This window comes from Erinaceus europaeus, unplaced genomic scaffold (assembly GCF_950295315.1).
Source record: "Erinaceus europaeus unplaced genomic scaffold, mEriEur2.1 scaffold_1232, whole genome shotgun sequence".
NCBI classification, from domain to species: domain Eukaryota; kingdom Metazoa; phylum Chordata; class Mammalia; order Eulipotyphla; family Erinaceidae; genus Erinaceus; species Erinaceus europaeus.
In genome coordinates this window covers 1-17,071 of record NW_026647312.1, presented here as the reverse complement: position 1 = coordinate 17,071, position 17,071 = coordinate 1, and the positions used below count along the sequence as shown (strand labels likewise).

The 17,071-nt window shown below is 57.3% G+C and overlaps 1 protein-coding gene across 1 annotated transcript; it reads left to right on the top strand.

The window, feature by feature from the left end:
• The first annotated feature begins 802 nt into the window (after positions 1 to 802).
• Positions 803 to 15,168, top strand: LOC132536295 (transmembrane protease serine 2-like). The gene is made up of 6 exons (XM_060183919.1): positions 803 to 843; positions 887 to 1,005; positions 2,740 to 2,859; positions 5,214 to 5,340; positions 10,974 to 11,084; positions 15,033 to 15,168. The coding sequence occupies exons 1-6, from the start codon at positions 803 to 805 to the stop codon at positions 15,136 to 15,138; spliced, it is 624 nt and encodes a 207-aa protein (XP_060039902.1). The 3' UTR covers positions 15,139 to 15,168.
• Positions 15,169 to 17,071: the final 1,903 nt, after the last annotated feature.

Below are 17,071 nucleotides of genomic sequence, written 5' to 3'. Positions count from 1 at the left end.
AGAGAAAGACAGAAAAAGGAGAGAGACGGGGAGACACAGAGAAAAGAGAGGAGAGAGACAGAGAAAGAGGAATGGAGACAGGAGAGAGAGACAGAGAGAGAGGGAGAGTGGAGATAGACAGGGATAGGAAATGGGAGAGTGGAGAAAGAGATAAAGACAGAAAAAGGAGAGAGACACGGAGACACAGAAAAGAGAGACAGAGAGAGGAGAAAGAGAGGAGAGAGACAGAGAGAGCAGAGACAGAGACAGAGAGAGCAGAGACAGAGACAGAGAGGAGAGAGACAGAGATAGCAGAGAGACAGAGACAGAGAGGGGAGAGACAGAGCAGAGAGACAGAGAGGGAGAGACAGAGAGAGCAGAGACAGAGAGATCAGAGAGACAGAGACAGAGAGGAGAGAGACAGAGAGAGCAGAGAGACAGATACAGAGAGACAGAGAGAGCAGAGACAGAGAGCAGAGAGACAGAGACAGAGAGGAGAGAGACAGAGAGACAGAGAGAGAGCAGAGAGACAGAGACAGAGAGGAGAGAGACAGAGAGACAGAGAGAGAGCAGAGAGACAGAGACAGAGGAGAGAGACAGAGAGACAGAGAGAGAGCAGAGAGACAGAGACAGAGAGGAGAGAGACAGAGAGACAGAGAGAGAGCAGAGAGACAGAGACAGAGAGGAGAGAGACAGAGAGAGCAGAGAGACAGAGACAGAGAGGGAGAAAGTCAGAGAGGGAGAGACAGAGAGACAGAGCAACAGAGAGAACCAGAGCTTAATGGGCACATGTGATGCCGGGCTTCAAACTGGCGCCCCTGCGATGGGTGGGGTGCTCAGGAGACGGTCTCTGCTGGGAGCCGCGTGAGCCACGCGGGTGGGCAGTGGTGAGGTGGGCGGCCTGAAGGTGGTCACTGAGCGCGGCCTGGCCTTTCTCCCCAGGGGCCCGGAAGACCGTGCTCATCTCCCTGGCCCTGGGGGCCGTGCTGGCTGGGGCCGCGGCCGCCGTCCTGCTCTGGAGGTTCGGTGAGTCACCCGGGGCTGTGCTCTGTGCCGGGGACCCCGTCGTCCTGCAGACATCTCTCTCCTGAGGGGAGCTGAGACCTCGCTGCCTCTGTCTGCCTGTGGGGCGGGCGCTGCTCTGGGGACAGGAGGTGGCTCCGGGCCTGTCACAGGTCGCAGGCTGGCACCTGGGCGCTTAGTGTGGTGGACACACAGGGACATTCGGGGCTCCCCTGGGGGCTGGGGGATACCTGCTCCCTGGGCCACACTGCACGGCCGTCTGCTTGGTCTTCCTTTCTCCTTCCCTCCTTCTTCCTTCCTTCCTTCCTACCTTTTTTCTTTCTTTTTAAACAATGTATTTTACTTTTTAAAATATGTTTTATTACCTATGTGATAAAGACAGAAATACAGATGGAGAGAGAGAGAGAGAGAGAGAGAGAGAGAGAGAGAGAGACCTGTTCATGCAGCTTCCTCCCTGCAGGTGGGAACCAGAGATTTGAACCTGGGTCCTCGTCGTGCACTGTAACACGAGTGTGAAGCCTGGTGTGGCACCACCTGGCCCCTCTTTACTTTTGTCTTTTCTCTTTTTCCTTCTTTCCTTCCTTCCTCCCTTCTTTTTCTTATCTTTATTTATTTATTGGATAGAGACAGCCAGAGATCAAGAGGGAAGAAGGAGGAGATAGAGAGGGAGAGAGACAGAGAGACACCTGCAGCCCTGCTTCACCGCTTGCAAAGCTTTCCCCCTGCAGGTGGGGACCGGGGGCTCGAACCCGTGTCCTTATACATTGTAATGTGTGCACTCAACTAAGTGCACCACCACCTGGCTCCTCTTTCTTTCTGTTTCAGAACGTGTGTATATTTTTTATTTGAGAGGTGAGACAGGGGCCGGACAGCGGTGCGCCCGGTCAAGCACGCGTCGTAGCGCTGAGCGCAAGGACCTGCTCTGCACCCCCACGGGGGAGGGGGAAGCTTCACAAGCGGAGAAGCAGGGCCACAGGCATCTCTCTTTGTCCTTGTCTCCCCTGCTCTCTCAATTTCTCTCTGTCCTGTCAGGTGAGAGAAAGAGGGAGAGTGAGAAAGACACCTGCAGGCCTGTTCCATTACTTACAACGCTTCCCCGACAGCTGGGGACCACGGCCTGCACCTGGGGCCCGCGCACGGTGACGTGTGGGCTCAGCCACGTGGCCGCTGCCCAGCCCCTTTCCATCTATTTTTTCCCGGGAGCCCTGAGCAGCCCTGAGCTGATGGTGGTGCTGGGAATTGAACCTGGGACTTTGGAGCCTCAGGCATGAAAACGGTGCGGAATCACTGTGCTGTCTCCCCAGTCCTCTGATTTTCTCCTCTTCCCTTTTCTTTTAAAATAATATGGATTTTTTTAAACTTTATTTGGTAAAACAGAGAGAAATTGAGAGGGCAGGGGGGAGGTAGAGAGGGAGAGAGACAGAGAGACACCTGCAGCCCTGTTTCACCACTTGTGAAGCTTCCCCCCTGTAGGTGGGGAGTGGGGTCTCGAACCGGGTCCTTGCGCCCTGTAGCATGTGTTCTTAGCCAGGTGCACCACCGCCTGGCCCCTGACTTTCTTTAAAAAAGAAATGAGCGACAAACCAGAACCCACAGAGCACCACTCCAGGGCAGAAAGAAAGGCACAACAGGCCGCAGGTCCCTGCCCGGGGCCGTGGGGCTGAGAGCGGACCCCCCGCACACGCGCCCCTCCCCAGCCCGTGCCGGAGTCCCCCTGACGCGCCCCCTCTCTGCCAGTGGACAGCAAGTGCTCGGTGGCCGGCATGGAGTGTGGCTCCTCGGGGGCCTGTGTCAGCGCCTCGCACTGGTGTGATGGTGTCCTGCACTGCCCCAGCGGTGAGGACGAGAACCGGTGTGGTGAGTCTGCGTGGGCCCCGGGCCTCAGCGTCATGCGTCCCCTCCCCGCAGGCCGGGCTGGGGTCTGACCCGCTCAGTCTGGCGCCCGTGGCCAGAGAGACGGAGAGACGGAGAGACGCAGAGACACCTACTGCCTGGTCCCAATGCTCATGCAGGTGGGGACTGGGGCTTGGACCCGGGTCCTTGCACATGGTGACGCGGTTTTGACCAGATGTGTCACTGCCCAGCCCCTCATTTTCAAAAATGATTTAATTAGGGGGTCGGGTGGTAGCACAGCAGGTTAAGCGCACGTGACGCAAAGTGCAAGGACCGGCATAAGGATCCCGGTTCGAGCCCCCGGCTCCCCACCTGCAGGGGAGTCACTTCACAGGCGGTGAAGCAGGTCTGCAGGTGTCTGTCTGTCTCTCCCCCTCTCTGTCTTCCCCTCCTCTCTCCATTTCTCTCTGTCCTATCCAACAACGACAACAACAATGAAACAAGGGCAACAAAAGGAAATAAATATATTTTTACAAAGATGTAATTAATTAATTAATTAATTTTTGACAGAGACAGAGAGAGCTTGAAAGGGGAGGGAGAGGAGAGGGGGAGATAGAGAGACACCTGCAGACTTGTCTCGCTAATTGAGAAACCTCCCCACTGTAGGTGGAGACCGGGGGCTTGAACCCGAGTCCTTGAGCACTGTAACGTGTGTGTTCTCCTGGGGCACTACCACCTGGCCCCTCACCCGTTTTTTTGTTTTCCTTTGCTTGAATGAGCTAAATTCTACCTGCCACCACGTTCGTCCTTGCAGATTTCATGGTGCAGCGTGTGGACCCAGATCATAGTGGTTTCTGAAACAACTGGGGCCCGGGAGACGGCTCAGTCAGGTAGAGCCCCAGCCTGCCTGCCCGAGGCCACAGAGGCTCTGGGTTCAATTCCCTGCCCTGCCTTACGCCAGAGCTGAGCAGTGCTCTGGCCTCTCTCCTGAAGTAAACGGATAAATCTTTTTTTTTTTAAATAAAGCAGGAGGCAGTGAGCTAGTTTAGCTATAGGGCTTCCTCTCTTCCTCTCTGCTGCCTGCCTGGCCGCCCGTTCACGCCCCTCACCCTCCGCACGCGAGTCACGGCAGTGGTCTCTCTCTGTGTCTCTGCGTCACAGAGTAGTGAAAGGCCCAGGACGTGTAAAACAAAAGACAACAAAATGAACTGGGCCCCAGGGCACACTTGGTTGAGCGCTCACATCACAGTGCATAAGGACCTGGGTTCAAGCCCCTGCACCCACCTGCAGGGGGAGGGGGGAAGCTTCAGGAGGGGTGAAGCAGGGCTGCAGGTGTGTCTCTCTCCCTCTCTATCTCCCCCTCCCCTCTCAACTTCTCTCTGTCTCTAGGCAATAAATACATAAAAAATATCGTTTAAGAACCTGAACATCTTCGTCTCCTCCTGAGGAGACCTCGCTCTGTCGCTCCACCTACCTTCCCCCGGCCTGAACCCCACTCACCCACTTCCAGTCTTCAAAGACCACCGGCTCCTGACACTCACAGAGCCAGACAGACCCGAGTAGACCTTTCCACGCTAGTATAAGCGAGTCACGCAGTGCGTGGCTGTGTGTCGGGGGTGTGTGGCCACCCAGGGCTCACGTCCAGGGGAGGCAGAGCCCCGTCCTGAGGGCAGCCCCCCACCCAGTCCAGTCCCCCAGTGAGCCCCGTCCCAAGGGCAGCCCCCCAGCCCTGTCCCCCAGTGAGCCCATCCCAAGGGCAGCCCCCCAGCCCTGTCCCCCAGTGAGCCCGTCCTAAGGGCAGCCCCCAGCCCTGTCCCCCAGTGAGCCCGTCCTAAGGGCAGCCCCCAGCCCTGTCCCCCAGTGAGCCCGTCCTGAGGGCAGCCCCCCAGCCCTGTCCCCCAGTGAGCCCATCCCAAGGGCAGCCCCCCACCCAGTCCAGTCCCCCAGTGAGCCCCGTCCCGAGGGCAGCCCCCCAGCCCTGTCCCCCAGTGAGCCCATCCCAAGGGCAGCCCCCCACCCAGTCCAGTCCCCCAGTGAGCCCGTCCCAAGGGCAGCCCCCCAGCCCTGTCCCCCAGTGAGCCCATCCCGAGGGAAACCCCCAGCCCTGTTGCCCAGTGAGCCCATCCCGAGGGCAGCCCCCCAGCCCTGTCCCCCAGTGAGCCCGTCCTAAGGGCAGCCCCCAGCCCTGTCCCCCAGTGAGCCCATCCCGAGGGCAGCCCCCCAGCCCTGTCCCCCAGTGAGCCCATCCCGAGGGCAGCCCCCAGCCCTGTCCCCCAGTGAGCCCGTCCTGAGGGAAGCCCCCCAGCCCTGCCCTGCCGCCCGCTGTACAGGACGTGGCCAGGATAGCCGCACTCACCACCCCACCCCCCGCCCCGCAGTTCGCCTCTACGGGCCCAGCTTCATTCTGCAGGTGTACTCTTACCAGAGTAAGAGCTGGTACCCGGTGTGCCAGGACGGCTGGACTGAGGGGCACGGCCGGGCCGCCTGCCAAGACCTGGGCTACAGGTGAGTCCCTCCCTGTGTGACGGTGACATGACAGTGTCCAGGAGCCCTGCCTTCTCCCATCCCACACCCTGCTTACACAGGGCCCCAGAGTCCTGGGTGGAACAGGTGGGGACAGGTGGGGACGGCTGGGGCTGGCTGGGGACAGGTGGGGACAGGTGGGGATGGCTGGGGATGGCTGGGGATAGGTGAGAACAGGTGGGGACAGGTGGGGACGGCTGGGGCTGGCTGGGGACAGGTGGGGACAGGTGGGGATGGCTGGAGATGGCTGGGGATAGGTGAGAACAGGTGAAGACAGCTGGGGATGGCTGGGGACAGGGGAGGACAGCTGGGGATGACTGGGGACAGGTGAGGACAGCTGGAGATGACTGGGGATGGCTGGGGACAGGTGAGGACAGGTGGAGACAGCTGGGGATGGCTGGGGACAGGTGGAGATGATTGAGGACAGCTGGGGACAGGTGGAGACAGGTGGCAACAGCAGACCCACCAGCACCCTCACTATGTCCACACAGGAGGGAGTTACCATAGAAGGGGGTGGGTTCTCCAAATCCATCTTTGACATGAAGATCCTGCTGTTTTACTGATGTTTTCTTCTGTGAACTCTACAGTCTCTGGTCTACCGCCCAGCTCTTTAACCAGGTCTACCGCCCAGCTCTTTAACCAGGTCTACTGCCCAGCTCTTTAACCAGGTCTACCGCCCAGCTCTTTAACCTGGTCTACCGCCCAGCTCTTTAATCTGGTCTACCGCCCAGCTCTTTAATCTGGTCTACCGCCCAGCTCTTTAACCTGGTCTACCGCCCAGCTCTTTAACCTGGTCTACCGCCCAGCTCTTTAATCTGGTCTACCGCCCAGCTCTTTAATCTGGTCTACCGCCCAGCTCTTTAATCTGGTCTACCGCCCAGCTCTGTAATCTGGTCTACCGCCCAGCTCTTTAATCTGGTCTACCGCCCAGCTCTTTAATCTGGTCTACCGCCCAGCTCTTTAACCTGGTCTACCGCCCAGCTCTGTAATCTGGTCTACCGTCCAGCTCTTTAATCTGGTCTACCGCCCAGCTCTTTAACCTGGTCTCCCGCCCAGCTCTTTAACCTGGTCTACCGCCCAGCTCTTTAATCTGGTCTACCGCCCAGCTCTTTAATCTGGTCTACCGCCCAGGTCTTTAATCTGGTCTACCGCCCAGCTCTTTAACCTGGTCTACCGCCCAGCTCTTTAACCTGGTCTACCGCCCAGCTCTTTAACCTGGTCTACCGCCCAGCTCTTTAACCTGGTCTACCGCCCAGCTCTTTAATCTGGTCTACCGCCCAGCTCTGTAATCTGGTCTACCGCCCAGCTCTTTAATCTGGTCTACCGCCCAGCTCTTTAATCTGGTCTACCGCCCAGCTCTTTAATCTAGTCTACCGCCCAGCTCTTTAACCTGGTCTACCGCCCAGCTCTTTCTTTAACCTGGTCTACCGCCCAGCTCTTTAACCTGGTCTACCGCCCAGCTCTTTAATCTGGTCTACCGCCCAGCTCTTTAATCCATGTTGACTGGCCCTCGGTGTGTGGTGCCAGGTGGCGGCGGTCTGGTTCACGTTCTACACGTGGCTGCCCAATGCCCCGGCACCACCTGTTGAAGAGAACGTCTTGGCCCCGCTGAGGGGTTTTGGCCCCTCTGTCGTCTGTCAGGCGGGTGTGTGTGAAGGCTCATCTCTGGGCTTCGGTGCTGCTCCTCTGATCCAAGCGTCTGTTTTATCCCAGCTCCACACTGCTTTGCTTACTCTTGCTCTGTGGTATAAACTAAAGTTGGGGAGCGTGACATCCCCACACCACCCCCATCTCTGCAGTGCTCGGCCATTTGTGGGCATTTATCTTCCTCTTCACCTGAGAGCATGGGAGTAGGGGTCTCCCCAGGATTCCCAGCAAGTGTGTGTGTGGGTGGCATAGGGTGTCACAGGACAAGGCTGAACCATTCTACTGTCACCTTTTTCATGGTGTGTCCCTGTGTGACTTTTATGCAATGCTGAATGAGTGAATGAATGAATGAATAAGTGAGTGAGTTAATGAATGAGTGAACGAGCAAATGAATGAGTGAGTGAGTGAATGAGTGAATGAATGAGTGAGTGAATGAGTGAGTGAATGAGTGAGTGAGTGAATGAGTGAGTGAATGAGTGAGTGAGTGAGTGAATGAGTGAATGAGTGAGTGAATGAGTGAGTGAGTGAATAAGTGAGTGAGTGAATGAGTGAGTGAATGAGTGAGTGAAAGTGAGTGAATGAGTGATGAGTGAGTGAGTGAATGAGTGAGTGAATGAGTGATGAGTGAGTGAGTGAATGAGTGACTGAGTGAGTGAATGAGTGATGAGTGAGTGAGTGAGTGAGTGAATGAATGAGTGATGAGTGAATGAGTAAGTGATGAGTGAGTGAATGAGTGAGTGATGAATGAGTGAATAAGTGAGTGAGTGAGTGAATAAGTGAGTGAGTGATGAGTGAGTGATGAGTGAGTGAATGAGTGAGTGAGTGAGTGAGTGAATGAGTGAGTGAGTGAGTGAATGAGTGAGTGAGTGAGTGAATGAGTGAGTGAGTGAGTGAATGAGTGAGTGAGTGAGTGAATGAGTGAGTGATGAGTGAGTGAATGAGTGAGTGATGAGTGAGTGAATGAGTGAGTGAGTGAATGAGTGAGTGAGTGATGAGTGAGTGAATGAGTGAGTGATGAGTGAGTGAATGAGTGAGTGAGTGAGTGAGTGAATGAGTGAGTGAGTGAGTGAATGAGTGAGTGAGTGAATGAGTGAGTGAGTGAGTGAGTGAGTGAGTGAGTGAGTGAATGAGTGAGTAAGTGAGTGCATCCAGGTTGGGAACAAGGCCCTTGGCCTCTTAGCTGTTCAGCCACCTCCCAGTGTCACCTTTGCTGTGGGCTGAGTGGTGGAGGTCACAGCTCAGGGAGCCGTGGGAATCTTACAGCTGGGGCAGTCTTAAGTTTTAAAAATAGTTTTTTATACTTTATTCTTTCTTTCTTTTTTTAAAATTTCTTTATTGGGGGATGAATGTTTTACAGTTGACAGTAAATACAATAGTTTGCACATGCATAACATTTCTCAGTTTTCCATATAACAACACAACCCCCACTAGGTCCTCTGTCATCCTTTTTTGGACCTGTATTCCCCTCCCCCCGCTCACCCCAGAGTCTTATACTTTGGTGCAATATGCCAATTCCAGTTCAGGTTCTATGTGTGTTTTCTCTCCTGATCTTGTTTTTCAACTTCTGCCTGAGAGTGAGATCATCCCATATTCATCCTTCTGTTTCTGACTTATTTCACTCAACATGATTTCTTCAAGGTCCATCCAAGATGGGCTGAAAACGGCAAAGTCACCGTTTTTAATAGCTGAGTAGTATTCCATTGTGTATATAGGCCACAACTTGCTCAGCCACTCATCTGTTGTTGGACACCTGGGTTGCTTCCAGGTTTTGGCTATTACACATTGTGCTGCTAAGAACATATATGTACACAGATCTTTTTGGATAGATGTGTTGGGTTCCTTAGGATCTATTCCCAGGAGAGGAATTGCAGGATCATAGGGTAGGTCCATTTCTAGCCTTCTGAGAGTTCTCCAGACCGCTCTCCACAGAGGATGGACTGATTTACATTCCCACCAGCAGTGTAGGAGGGTTCCTTCGACTCCATACCCTCTCCAGCATTTGCTGCTGCTGTCTTTTCTGATGTGTGACCTTCTCACAGGAGTGAAGTGGTATCTCATTGTTGTCTTTATTTGCATTTCTCTGACCATCAGAGACTTGGAGTGTTTTTTCCTGTGTTTCTGTAGTGAATATTCTGTCCATGTCCTCTCCCCATTTTTTGATGGGGTCATTTATCTTCTTGTTGAGTTTGGCAAGCTCTTTATATATTTTGGTTATTAAACTTTTGTCTGATGTGTGGCATGTATCTTTCTTTCTTTTTGATGGGACAGAGAGTAATTGAGAGGAAAGGGGAAGACAGAGAAGGAGAGACACCGGCAGCTCTGCTTCACCACTCATGAAGCGTCCCCTCTCCCCCACAGATGGGGACCGGGGGCTTGAACCTGGGTCTTTGCTCATGGTAATGTTTTGCTCAACCAGGTGTGCCACTGCCCGGCCCCAGTTGGAGCATTTCAAGCAAGCCTTAGATCACGCGGACTCATTCTGCTGTGTTTATTGTGTTCTGCTGTTTGTTGTTGTGAGAGTGGCAGGGGATGAGAAGCAGAGCCTCTGAACCTTCTATTCAGTGGCGGGGATCAAACTTGCGGCTTCATGCTTGCAAACTCAAGTCTCTTCCAACAGAGTATGGGCCTCACATTTAATTGGCAGGTGACCTAGAGGCTGAGCTCCGACCCTGCAGGCACGAGGCTGTGAGTTTGACGCCTGGCACTACACGTGGCAGAATAAGTTTCTAGTCTCTCTTCCTCTCTGGTGAATAAGATTTTTATTTTATTTATTTATTTATTTATTTGCCTCCAGGGTTATCACTAGGGCTCAGTGCCAGTACTTCAAATCCACTGCTCCTAGAGGCCACCCTCCCCCAATTTTTATTGGATAAGACAGAGAGAAATCAAGAGAAAGGGGGAGACAGAGAGACAGAGAGACACCTGCAGACCAGCTTCATTGCTTATGAAGCTTCCTCCCTGCAGATGAGGAGCTGGGAGCTTGTATCTGGATCCTTGCCTGGGTCCTTGTGCTTAGTGCTATGTGTGTTTAGCCAGGAGTGTCACCACCTAGCCCCCAAATAAAATAAATCTTCAAAAAAAAAAGAGAAAAAAGATGAGTAGGGTCAGAGAGATAGCTCAGTGGGCCAGGGGAAGTGTGGGCTGAATTGCCAAGTGCTGGCTGGTCTGCGCTCTGGCTCAAAGCCCGGGTGACAGCCTTGGCTTCCGGGTGCAGCCCTGACTCAAGGCCTGTGAGTCGCTGGCTCGAAGCCCGTGTTGCACTAGGTATTCTGCACTCAGTCTCGTTTGCACCCAGCACTAACGCTTGATGTAATGCTGGCACCGCACAGCCCATGGGAGGACCTGGCCGACTCCTGGGCATGTCTGAGCCGACTGTCCCAGCAGGCACCGTGAGAGGCTCTGCTAGAATCCGTGAACTGTGACTGGCTCTTCCTGCTGGGGCTCTCACCTCCCCGAACACCCCTGCAGCCAGCAAAGGCTGACGCTTGACATGCCCCCTTTGCCCTATGCCCGAGCCAGATTTGAACCCCTGCACCACACAAGAGCTGCCCCCAAACACTGGGGGGGCAGCTCCAGTGCCGAGGTCTCTCCTTCTCCCTCTCTCTGTGTCTCTGCCTCTGAATGGAAAAAGCCATCCCAGAAATGGTGCAGGCAGACACGTACGAGGCCCCAGCTCTGAATAGTGGGGTGTGACAGACAGGCAGAGAGCCAGAGCGCCACTCTGGCATACGTGGTGCCCGAGATGCGACTCGGGACCTCTCGCTCGCAAGTCCCGTGCTCCACCCTCTGCACAGCCTCCCCGGCCACTGAGGGGGATGTCGTGAGAGAGGCCACACGCCCACGAGGCTGCTGGTGCCAGAGGTGCTGGGCTGCCCTTCACCTGAGCGCCCGTGGGGAGCCGGGGGTGGTGGGGTGGCCTTCCTCGTGGCGCTGCCCTGCGTGGACGCTCTCCTCTCTGCCCGCTGCAGAAACAGCTTCTTCTCCAGCCGCGGCGTGGCAGACGACAGCGGGGCCACCAGCTTCATGAAGCTGAACGTGAGCTCGGGCGGCAGGGACCTGTACCAGAGGCTGTACCACAGGTGCCCACCCCCGTCAGCCCTGGGGTCCCCTACCACGTGGCTTTGTGGGGGGTCACCTCGGGAGGACTCTGCTTTGAGCCCACCCTGCGTCCTGGCAGCCCTGGGGGACGTCCTGGAGGAAAGCAGTCGGGCTCAGTTGGTGTTTGGTCTGCCTTCTGTCTTGTGTCCTGCGCCCTCTGCCCTGCGCCCTCTGCCCTGCGCCCTCTGCTCTCTGCCCTGTTCTCTCTCTCTGTTCCGCACACACCGGCAGACAGACCCTGCAGCAAGAATCTGTTGCTTGGCCACCAACACCCATGTCCCTAGGCCCCTTTGATCCTGGGGGGCCGGGACAGCAGTTTCCTCAGCCTTGAGTGTGGGTATGTTGGGGGGCAGTGTCCTGGCACCAAGAGAGGGCATGTCTAGCCCTTCTGAGTCCAGCCTCTGCTCCCTATCCTGCCTCCCTCGTGCCATGTCTAGTGGGTGGGAGCAGGCCGGACAGCCAGCCCCCTGGCTGGTGACCCCAGTGGTCAGGGCGTAGCGGGAGGAAGCTAGCCTGCTTGATCTGAGTGTTTCGAGCCCCTGCGGGCTTACGAGCAGGTCACTGTTCTCTGGATGCCCTGATGTCCAAGGCTCAGCGTGTCCTTCCCCCAGGTCCCCGCTAGGCCTGGTGGACGTCCCGAGGTGGCTGTGGTGGTACCTAAGTGGCCCCTGGGCCTGGGGTCTATTTTCATTTAAAAGCACGTTATTTATTTATTCGAAAGAACAGAAAGAAATTGAGAAGAAAGGGAGAGATAGAGAGAAAGAGACCCCTGCAGCCCGGCTACACCACTTGTGAACTTCCCCCCTGCAGGCAGGCACCAGGGGCTTGAACCCGGGATCTTAGCACCGTGATGTGAGCTCAACCGGGGAGCCATGGCCTTGCCCCTGCTTTGCTCATCAGTGTCCCCAGGCTTCCAGGCTTCCTCCCGAGTGAGATTTGTCTCTTCTCTCTCGGGCAGGTGGCTGTTCTCTCTGTACCCTGAGAACAAACTTGCCGCAGGGACCCGGCTCCAGAAAGGCCTCCGTGGCCAACCAGGGGGCAGTTTGCTCCTGACTTTTTTCTGTGGTTTTGGGGGAATAACTCAAGGTCTCTCCCATGGGGCTGACACATGACCTTCCAGGGACAAGCTTTACCTTTCTCTGAGAGAGGAAGAGAAGGTGAGATGAACATGGAGAGAGAGAAAGAGAGAGAGAAGAGAGAAGAGAGAAAGAGAGGGAGAGGAGAGCAGAGGCTTCTCCAGTCCTGCCCACCCTCCATGGGCTCCCTGGGTGCTGTGCCTGGTGCTGAGAGAGGAGAGACCCCACAGCCCTGCCCACCCTCCATGGGCTCCCTGGGTGCTGTGCAGGGTGCTGAGAGAGGAGAGACCCCACAGCCCTGCCCACCCTCCATGGGCTCCCTGGGTGCTGTGCAGGGTGCTGAGAGAGGAGTCACCCCACAGCCCTGCCCACCCTCCATGGGCTCCCTGGGTGCTGTGCCTGGTGCTGAGAGAGGAGACACCCCACAGCCCTGCCCACCCTCCATGGGCTCCCTGGGTGCTGTGCTTGGTGCTGAGAGAGGAGACACCCCACAGCCCTGCCCACCCTCCATGGACTCCCTGGGTGCTGTGCCTGGTGCTGAGAGAGGAGAGACCCCACAGCCCTGCCCACCCTCCATGGACTCCCTGGGTGCTGTGCCTGGTGCTGAGAGAGGAGAGACCCCACAGCCCTGCCCACCCTCCATGGGGCTCCCTGGGTGCTGTGCAGGGTGCTGAGAGAGGAGACACCCCACAGCCCTGCCCACCCTCCATGGGCTCCCTGGGTGCTGTGCAGGGTGCTGAGAGAGGAGAGACCCCACAGCCCTGCCCACCCTCCATGGGCTCCCTGGGTGCTGTGCATGGTGCTGAGTGAGGAGAGACCCCACAGCCCTGCCCACCCTCCATGGGCTCCCTGGGTGCTGTGCAGGGTGCTGAGAGAGGAGACACCCCACAGCCCTGCCCACCCTCCATGGGCTCCCTGGGTGCTGTGCTTGGTGCTGAGAGAGGAGACACCCCACAGCCCTGCCCACCCTCCATGGACTCCCTGGGTGCTGTGCCTGGTGCTGAGAGAGGAGAGACCCCACAGCCCTGCCCACCCTCCATGGACTCCCTGGGTGCTGTGCCTGGTGCTGAGAGAGGAGAGACACCACAGCCCTGCCCACCCTCCATGGGCTCCCTGGGTGCTGTGCAGGGTGCTGAGAGAGGAGACACCCCACAGCCCTGCCCACCCTCCATGGGCTCCCTGGGTGCTGTGCAGGGTGCTGAGAGAGGAGAGACCCCACAGCCCTGCCCACCCTCCATGGACTCCCTGGGTGCTGTGCCTGGTGCTGAGAGAGGAGACACCCCACAGCCCTGCCCACCCTCCATGGGGCTCCCTGGGTGCTGTGCCTGGTGCTGAGAGAGGAGACACCCCACAGCCCTGCCCACCCTCCATGGGCTCCCTGGGTGCTGTGCAGGGTGCTGAGAGAGGAGACACCCCACAGCCCTGCCCACCCTCCATGGGCTCCCTGGGTGCTGTGCAGGGTGCTGAGAGAGGAGAGACCCCACAGCTCTGCCCACCCTCCATGGGCTCCCTGGGTGCTGTGCCTGGTGCTGAGAGAGGAGACACCCCACAGCCCTGCCCACCCTCCATGGGCTCCCTGGGTGCTGTGCAGGGTGCTGAGAGAGGAGAGACCCCACAGCCCTGCCCACCCTCCATGGGCTCCCTGGGTGCTGTGCAGGGTGCTGAGAGAGGAGACACCCCACAGCCCTGCCCACCCTCCATGGGCTCCCTGGGTGCTGTGCAGGGTGCTGAGAGAGGAGAGACCCCACAGCCCTGCCCACCCTCCATGGACTCCCTGGGTGCTGTGCCTGGTGCTGAGAGAGGAGACACCCCACAGCCCTGCCCACCCTCCATGGGGCTCCCTGGGTGCTGTGCCTGGTGCTGAGAGAGGAGACACCCCACAGCCCTGCCCACCCTCCATGGGCTCCCTGGGTGCTGTGCAGGGTGCTGAGAGAGGAGACACCCCACAGCCCTGCCCACCCTCCATGGGCTCCCTGGGTGCTGTGCAGGGTGCTGAGAGAGGAGAGACCCCACAGCTCTGCCCACCCTCCATGGGCTCCCTGGGTGCTGTGCCTGGTGCTGAGAGAGGAGACACCCCACAGCCCTGCCCACCCTCCATGGGCTCCCTGGGTGCTGTGCAGGGTGCTGAGAGAGGAGAGACCCCACAGCCCTGCCCACCCTCCATGGGCTCCCTGGGTGCTGTGCAGGGTGCTGAGAGAGGAGAGACCCACAGCCCTGCCCACCCTCCATGGGCTCCCTGGGTGCTGTGCCTGGTGCTGAGAGAGGAGAGACCCCACAGCCCTGTTCACCCTCCATGGGCTCCCTGGGTGCTGTGCAGGGTGCTGAGAGAGGAGACACCCCACAGCCCTGCCCACCCTCCATGGGCTCCCTGGGTGCTGTGCAGGGTGCTGAGAGAGGAGAGACCCCACAGCCCTGCCCACCCTCCATGGGCTCCCTGGGTGCTGTGCCTGGTGCTGAGAGAGGAGAGACCCCACAGCCCTGCCCACCCTCCATGGGCTCCCTGGGTGCTGTGCAGGGTGCTGAGAGAGGAGACACCCCACAGCCCTGCCCACCCTCCATGGGCTCCCTGGGTGCTGTGCAGGGTGCTGAGAGAGGAGAGACCCACAGCCCTGCCCACCCTCCATGGGCTCCCTGGGTACTGTGCCTGGTGCTGAGAGAGGAGACACCCCACAGCCCTGCCCCACCAGCTGCTGTACTGCCCTGCACTCTGTCTACTGTCCCCTGTGCAGGGGTTGCCTTCCCCTTTGAGTCTTGGTCCTATTCCTCCTGGCGCCGATGGAGAGTGGGGACATGGGGAGTGAATGCTTGTTGCCAGGTGTGTCTCAGTGACCAGAGAGCCTTCTTCTCCCTCAGCGACTCCTGCTCTTCAAAGATGGTGGTTTCCTTGCGATGCATTGGTGAGTGGTTTGCCCTTTCTGTTTCTCCTGTGCAGAATAGGGACCTTGTTTTTGTGCAATGACACTGTTCTGGGCAGAGAGAGAGAGATAGAGGGAGAGGGAGAGGGAGGGAGAGACATAGAGGGAAAGGGAGAGAGAGAGGGAGGGGGTAGGGGCTAAGGGTAGGGGGAGTGGGAGAGAGAGAGGGAGAGGGAGAGAGAGAGACGGAGAGAGGGATAGAGAGAATGAGGGAGAGAGAGAGAGAGGGAGAGAGAGAGAGGGAGAGAGAGAGAGAGGGAGAGAGAGAGAGAGAGGGAGAGAGAGAGAGGGAGAGAGAGAGAGGGAGAGAGAAAGAGAGAGGGAGAGAGAAAGGGGGAGAGAGGGAGAGAGAGGGAGAGATTAAGAGAGAGAGAGAGAGAGCGAGGTTACCAGCAGATCTTCTCCTGGTGCTGTTGTACTCCTCAAGCCGGATCACAGACAGTACTCACAGTCCCCAAACCGTCACAGCAATGGCACAGCCCTGTCGCCCTTGGGGACACCCCCTTCCTGGTCTTGCATCCAGTGGGGGGTGGCGACCTCTCCTCCCGGCCATGACTGCCCAGCCAGGCTCCGCTCACAGCCTGAGGTGCCCAGAGCCAGGGACGCCCCTCCCAGGTCTTCTTTGTGGGCTGGACCATGGCAGACAGGACCCCAGAATTTTCTGGAAGCCCCCTGTTTGTGACGGAATTTGTCTCGGGGCCTGGGGCCTCTGAGCCTTCAGCCCCCCAGCTCCCAGGGAGTCTCAGCGCCAGGAAGACAGCTCAGCATTAGGGCTGGTGTAGTCGATACGTCAGGGCCCCGGGCTCAAGCCCAGCCATAGCATGCACCAGACCCCAGTAGTGTTCTGGGTTTTCTCTCTCATAAAAATAATTTAAAACAGGGAGTTGGGCGGTAGCGCAGCAGGTTAAGCGTATGTGGCACAAAGCTCAAGGACCGGCGGGCGTGAGGATCCCAGTTTGAGCCCCCGGCTCCCCACCTGCAGGGGAGTCGCTTCACAGGCGGTGAAGCAGGTCTGCAGGGGTCTGTCTTTCTCTCCCCCTCTCTGTCTCCCCCTCCTCTCTCCGTTTCTCTCTGTCCTGTCCAACAACGATGACAACAATAATAATAACTACAACAATAAAACAACAAGGGCAACAAAAGGGAATAAACACATAAATAAATATTTATTTATTTGGGAGCTCGAACCGGGATCCTCACACTGGTCCTTGCACTTGGCGCCATGTGCACTTAAGCCACTGTGCTACCGCCCGACTCCCCATTTCTCCTCTTTTTAAAAAAATTTTTATTTGTTACGGCAGAGAGAAATTAAGGGGCCGGGAAAAGAGAGAGACACCTGCAGCCCTGCCTCCCTGCTGCTGAAACTCCCCCTGTGGTGGGGACTGGGGGACTGAACCTGGGTCCTTGTGCTTTACTAAGTACACTATCACCCAGGCTTCCCTCTCCCTCTCCCTCCCCTCACCTCCCTCTCTCTCTGTCATTGCCACCAGGAATATTTCTGGGGCTTTAGTGCCGGCACTAAGAATCTACCACTCCCACTGGCCATATTTTTTCTTGCCCCCTCCCTCCCTTCCTTCCTCCCTTCCTTCCTTCCTTCCTTCCTCCCTTCCTTCCTTCCTCCCTTCCTTCCTCCCTCCCTTCCTTCCTTCCTCCCTCCCTTCCTTCCTCCCTCCCTTCCTTCCTTCCTTCCTTCCTCCCTCCCTTCCTCCCTTCCTTCCTTCCTTCCTCCCTCCCTCCCTTCCTCCCTTCCTTCCTTCCTTCCTTCCTCCCTCCCTTCCTCCCTTCCTTCCTTCCTTCCTTCCTCCCTCCCTTCCTCCCTTCCTCCCTTCCTTCCTTCCTTCCTTCCTCCCTCCCTCCTTCCTCCCTTCCTTCCTTCCTTCCTTCCTCCCTCCCTTCCTCCCTTCCTTCCTTCCTTCCTTCCTCCCTCCCTTCCTCCCTCCCTTCCTTCCTTCCTTCCTCCCTCCCTTCCTTCCTTCCTTC